The 6,707-nt window shown below is 47.3% G+C and overlaps 1 protein-coding gene across 1 annotated transcript; it reads right to left on the bottom strand.

Moving 5' to 3' along the window:
* Positions 1-5,509: 5,509 nt before the first annotated feature.
* Positions 5,510-6,430, bottom strand: LOC146808512 (vomeronasal type-2 receptor 26-like). Its single transcript, XM_085623967.1, has one exon. It carries the CDS (start codon positions 6,428-6,430, stop codon positions 5,510-5,512), a length of 921 nt encoding a protein of 306 aa, XP_085480093.1.
* Positions 6,431-6,707: the final 277 nt, after the last annotated feature.

Below are 6,707 nucleotides of genomic sequence, written 5' to 3'. Positions count from 1 at the left end.
CTGGGCACTGCTGGGAGGACTCTGCACACACCCCTCTTATGACTGGCCACTGCTGGGAGTGATAGGCACACACCCCTCCTGTGTCTGGGCACTGCTGGGAGGACTCTGCACACACCCCTCTTATGACTGGGCACTGCTGGGAGGACTCTGCACCCACCCCTCCTGTGTCTGGGCACTGCTGGGAAGACTCTGCACCCACCCCTCCTGCGTCTGGGCACTGCTGGGCGACTCTGCACCCACCCCTCCTGCGTCTGGGCACTGCTGGGAGGACTCTGCACCCACCCCTCCTGTGTCTGGGCACTGCTGGGAGGACTCTGCACACACCCCTCTTATGACTGGGCACTGCTGGGACTGATAGGCACACACCCCTCCTGTGTCTGGGCACTGCTGGGAGGACTCTGCACACACCCCTCTTATGACTGGGCACTGCTGGGAGGACTCTGCACCCAACCCTCCTATTTCAGGATCTGTATGCTTAGAACATACACGGGTGTGGGTTCGCTCCATGCATACGCAGGTGGGGGTGCGGTCCGTACGTACACTGTTGGGGTGGGGGTACGCTCCATACATATGCGGGTGTTGGTACGGGTCGTACATACACGTTGGGGTGGGGGTATGCTCCATGCATACGGGAGTGGGGGTACGGGCCGTACGTACACTGTTGGGATGGGGGGTGCGCTCCATGCATACAGGGGTGGGGGTACGGTCCGTACGTACACTGTTGGGATGGGGGTGCGCTCCATGCATACGTGGGTGGGGGTACGGTTCGTACATACACTGTTGGGGTGGGGGTACGCTCCATACATACGCGGGTGAGGGTACGGGTCGTACATACACTGTTGGGGTGGGGGTACGCTCCATACATACGTGGGTGAGGGTACGGGTCGTACATACACTGTTGGGGTGGGGGTCCGCTCCATACATACGCGGGTGAGGGTACGGGTCGTACATACACGGTTGGGCTGGGGGTACGCTCCATACATACGGGGTGGGGGTACGGGTCGTACGTACACTGTTGGCATGGGGGGTACGCTCAATGCATATGGGGGTGGGGGTACGGTCCGTACATACACTGTTGGGATGGGGGGTGCGCTCCATGCATACGGGGGTGGGGGTACGGTCCGTAGATATCCGTACCCATGCTGTGGAATGCTTGTGCGGGCCGTACCCAGGCCTTTGCCACGTGGGTACAGCCATCCCGCCATTGTTGGGGTGACGTAGGTGTGGGCGTGTACGACTCGTACCCACGCTCTTAAGGCGTGGGTACGGGATGTACCTGTATTGTTGTGTTACCGGTTCGCGTCGTCAACCACTTCCGTTGTGGCGGACGCTGGCTTTGCTGGACACGCCCCCACCCCCTCGTAGTGACCAGGGCCTGGGGGTCAGGTATGTCCAGGGCATGTGTGCTGTGTGACTTGGGTGGGGGTTTTGTGGCCTGCCCCTGCTCCTGCCCCCCCCTTTCCCTCCTCCCTTTGTTGTTCGGACCTTCTTCGGCGTCTGCGTCCAAACCTGTAGAGGAGGTCGACTGCTATGAGGGCCGGGATGACATGTAGGTTCAGGTCCATGTCTGTCCGTCGCGTGCAGGTACTCCTTGTTCGCGTCGTCCTGAATTCCCGGCAGTTTTTGGCTGGCGGAAAATATTATCCGTGCGGGATGACGTCGGTGCGGATCGTACTTCGTGGTTCGTGAATGGCAGGCTGCGTGCGTCCCGACGTCACATCGCCGCATTCCCGGATCACATTTGCATGTATATTTTCGTCGGTCGGTGTTTTGTACGAATCGTACGGAAATAGTATTTCCGTGCGAATCGTACTTCCATGTTTGTATCTTGTTCCGACCGGGTACGCGTCGGACGGAGAATATGCTCCGTCCGACGGTTCGTACCTGGTTTTTACAGGATCGTAATCAGCACCAAAGTCTCCACTGGCTCCCCGTGGAGAAAAGAGTCACTTTCAAACTCCTCACTCACGCCTACAAATGCCTACACAACAATGGACCCAAATACCTCAACGACAGAATCAACTTCCACATACCCAAAAGAATCCACCGATCTCACACTGGTCGAAACCCCGCACATCCACAGAGCCAGAGCAGGTGGAAGATCCTTCTCTCACATGGCAGCGAAGACCTGGAACGAGCTACCGGCAGATATCAGATGCGCCCCCTCCCTGAACACCTTCAGGAAGATCCTCAAGACCTCGCTCTTTGGCTAAACAGATCTGCGGACCCCTCCCTCAGGGCCTTGAGACCCTCATGGGTGAGTAGCGCGCTTACAATTCTCTGATTGATTGATTGACTGACTAATAGTAGTGGATTTGATCCAGTTCAACTTTGAAAGGCAAGGGTTTTTATCACCTTATCATATATTTTCCGTTATCTGCATACGTTGTGTGTGTTTGCTGACACTCAGGTGTTTATGTTGTTGATGTCTGCAGTGAAAGAGCAGGCTTCCTCATAATGTTGCTATGTTATCACTTGCCTCCCTCCACAGTGGATGAGAGAAACACGAGGTCATTCTGTCAACATTTATTGCAAAGCTAATTTCTACATTAAGGTTCCCTGGAAGGTACAATATATGCAGGCAGAGCAGCAAAGTATCTAATTAAAAGTCCTTCTGCTCTTCTTATTTAGGTGACAATACTCCAGGATCTGTCAGTGTTTCAGTGTTGTCCTCACCCAAGCAGCATTGTGAATCACTCAAGCAGAACTGTGCATCACCCAAGCAGCACTGTGCATCACCCAAGCACCACTGTGCATCACACAAGCAGCACTGTTCATCACCCAACTAGCACTGTGCATCACTCAAGCAGCACTGTGCATCACTCAACCAGCGCTGTGCATCACTCAAGCAGCACTGTGTATCACCCAAGAAGCACTGTGCATCACTCAAGCAGCACTGTGCATTACCCAAGCAGCACTGTGCATCACTCAAGCAGCACTGTGCATCACTCAAACAGCACTGTGCATCACCCAAGCAGCACTGTGCATTACCCAAGCAGCACTGTGCATCACTCAAGCAGCACTGTGCATCACCCAAGCAGCACTGTGCATCACTCAAGCAGCACTGAACATCACTCAAGCAGAGCCAGGTTCTGCATCCATGAATGGCTCATAATATGAATTCTGTAATGAAGGTAATCCCCCATGACATCAGTGCAGGTGGATTCTCAATGGACCCACCAGCAACTTTACATCCGTAGATTGGACAAATTGTTTTATCAGGCATAAATCTATTGCACACTCGAAGCTGCATATTATGCAGTGGAACAATGGCTGTACACAATGTGACCATATAGATCAATACTTGTTCAGTTCCTGAAGCAAAGGTGGGAAAAAATACTGTATCATTTTACCCCAACACAGCAGCACATGTGGAAGTGGCATACTTATTTGGCCACAAGGTTGAACACCCATTGCTGATCAGCAAAAATAGAACCAAAATGCTAACAATCAGAAATAGGAAAACAGGGTGTATAAAAGATAAGATGAAATTAGCTAGTCTGTAACATACTGACCCAATTGCTTTAAATAAATGTACTTCTCCCTCAGTATCAAATATGCAGTGTACAAGTTCTCCAAAATGTTGTGGTAGGTTGGTGTATAGTAGCAACTGTATTTTGGCAACTTGGAGATCTCATTGGCTTGCAAATTAACACCCGAACCTCTACAAGATTCACACCTTTTACCAGTAGGTGGGTAAACAAAATACATTTATTAAATACTGCTTTGGCTATTGAGAGATTATCTTTGTAGTGCATTTTAATATGAAATGGTGCTCCCAAGAAGACCCAGACTCATCAAATCCCTCAGTCTTCCTGGACAACCATAACGTCTTGCAACACACGACAGTCGCACAACAAAGGAAAACACTGGTACTTGTGTTTTTCCACAAAAGACAATGGGAGTGTAAATTAAGGCATGCCTAAAGAAGATACAGACATTTGAGATTGAACGGCATCAAAACAGAATTTATCTGTTCCTCACCAACCAAAAAATAAATGAAAACTTGATGACAAATGACTTAAAACCTTTCACAAAAACAACTTGTGTTCCCTAGCAGTTAACTTGGCTTCTCAGGGTATACTTGATGAGAGCCCCATTCTGAAGTCTCTGTGCCTTTTACCAACTACAAGGGTTTTTCACGGTTTGGTGATCCAGGACATACACTAAACATTGGCATATACAATGACTACCCAATTTATGGAGACACATTCTAGGTAGTGCTGAAGGAGCATATATTTTAAATAAGGCAGATTACCCTCTTAGTTGTAAAAGGAACAATCCCTGATTATCCCTAGATTGGAATATGGACTGGTAACCCTCGCTGGAATGCCCAAAGCTAGCTTGGCCCCACTCAGAGCTACCTCGAATGCATCAGCTAGACTTATAACGGGCTCGAGAAAATATGATCGCATTTCCCCCGACCTCCTGCAACTAAATTGGGTATCTATTGAAGCTAGATTCGAACTTAAGATAGCTTGTCTGGCTCATAAAGCCATACACTACAATACCCCGTACTACCTTGCAAATAAGCTCGAGCTATCAGGCTCCAGCCGGAACCTCAGAAGTACATTCACCCTTCTTTTGAAACCCCCAAGATTCAAGAACAAAAGATATTACAACCGTGCTTTCAACGGTCTTGCTCCTAGAATCTGGAACTCCTTGCCATCCGAGATCAGAACCAATCCTTCCACAACTTCCTTTAAAAAACTGGTCAAATTACTACTAATGAACAAACGTTAACTCCCTATTCCTATGATCATGCTCCTGTGTTTTATAATAACCTAAATCATGTAGTATTACACTGATCCCTTATTGTGTATTTTTACCTCTCTTTGATCCAGTCCTATGGCTATCATAGGAAGCATATCATCCTCCCAGACAACACATCTGACAGCAGTACAATTATACACCGCCATGCCTCGCTGAAATAACAGCAGCTCTCCACTGGCACACAAAGTCTTAGAGTCAAAGGCACCCTCAAGCTAGATATCTTGTGGTTGAAGGAAAAAATAACCTCATAATATGGAATGTCCTGTTGACACAAACAAAACTGGTGCCACCTCTGCTCCTTTTGAAAGACTTACTGAAGGACAGATTAATATTCATAAACATGGATATAACAACCCCTTCACTTAAGTGTCATACTATCTGTGTTTAAGTTACTTTCCTGTTACTTTTCAATCTAAATGTCACGTTTAGCCCCAGACCTATTTTCCTTACCACACCATGTCAGTCTGTGTTGTTCCTTGCATTGCCTAGTGCTTCATTATTACTGCATACCCTTTGTGGAGTCTGTCTTTGCAATATTGGCAGCTACATTGATCAGCAGGAGTTCTTCTTTACCATGCCTTAAAAAGAGTCTTGCTCATAGGCTTGGTCTCACTATGCATGCAAGAATAGGGAATATATTTAAATTCCTGTTTTTTGAATGTACAGTGCACCTCCATTTTCTTCTCTTGTAGTACCTCCAATGAATGTATAAACAAATGCAACTAATGAGTTACTCTCATTCAATCCTTTTATTACCAAAGTGGACTTTGCCAACAACACACTGTTTGGAATTCATATTAGGCTTTAACAGAACGATATAGCACTTGGGAAAAAATATACACCCCAGAAGTCCAGCACTGGAGCACAAGATGGCAAACACCTCCACGGCCACCATGTACTTCCCTCGTGTGCTCAGGTATGCCGGGATGAAGGATATCCACACACTGACAAACACCAGCATACTGAAGGTGATCAGCTTGGCCTCGTTGAAGCTTCCAGGCAGATTCCTTGAGAGAAAGGCAACTACAAAGCTGACTGTGGCCAGGAGGCCCATGTATCCCAGCATGCAGTAGAAGAAAATGGTGTTTCCTTCATTACACTCAAAAATTACCTTGTTGACATAAGACAATTTGTTCAGTTCTGGGTAAGGGGGGGAAATAATTATCCACACAACACAGATTAAAGTTTGTACCAATGAGCAGAATAAGACAATAAAGCTTGGAGTCTTTAAACCTAACAACTTTCTTGCAGAGCTTCTTGGGTTTGTTGCCATAAAGGCAAGAAAAACAATCACAGTTTTTGCCAGAATACAGGAGACGCTTATGGAAAAAATGACCCCAAAAACTGTCTGCCTCAGTATGCAGGTGAGTTTTCTTGGGCGGCCGATGAAGATGAGGGAGCAGAGAAAGCAGAGCATGAGGGCGATGAGGAGCAGGTAACTGAGCCCGCGGTTGTTGGCCTTGACAATGGGAGTATTTTGGTACTTCACGAAAACTAGAAGCACAGAAGCTGTGAGGAAAGTCATTGAGGAGGCAGAGATTGTGAGTGTTAGACCCAGAGGCTCCTCAAATGTCAGGAATTCCAAAACCTTTTCAATGCATTGATCTCGTCCTTCATTGGACCACTCGCCGTCCGAACATTTTGTGCAGGAGATCATATCTGAGAAAAATGAAAACTAGCTTAGACATGTTTTGATAAAAACAATTCAAAGCAATCTTCATTGGTGGCTGGGAAGGTGAGGCCAGGCTTTTATCTGGTTTTGCCTGCAGACCATTTTTCAGTCACAATTAGAGGCTCAACTTCCAGAAGAGTTTTCAGTATCTTACTATCAGTGTCAATATATTTGTTTATTTGAGGCCTTGTCTCTTAAACAATACATAATTAAACCTTAATATGTAATTGCATACATTGGAAAATAATTCAAAAGCAAATAA

Source organism: Triturus cristatus, chromosome 8 (assembly GCF_964204655.1).
Source record: "Triturus cristatus chromosome 8, aTriCri1.1, whole genome shotgun sequence".
Lineage (NCBI taxonomy): Eukaryota > Metazoa > Chordata > Amphibia > Caudata > Salamandridae > Triturus > Triturus cristatus.
Note: the sequence above shows the minus strand (reverse complement) of the source record. Positions and strands in the feature narration are given on the sequence as shown.

Coding starts and splice junctions, on each gene's coding strand:
- LOC146808512 (XM_085623967.1), bottom strand. CDS start 6,430: ATGATCTCCTGCACAAAATGTTCGGACGGCGAGTGGTCCAATGAAGGA.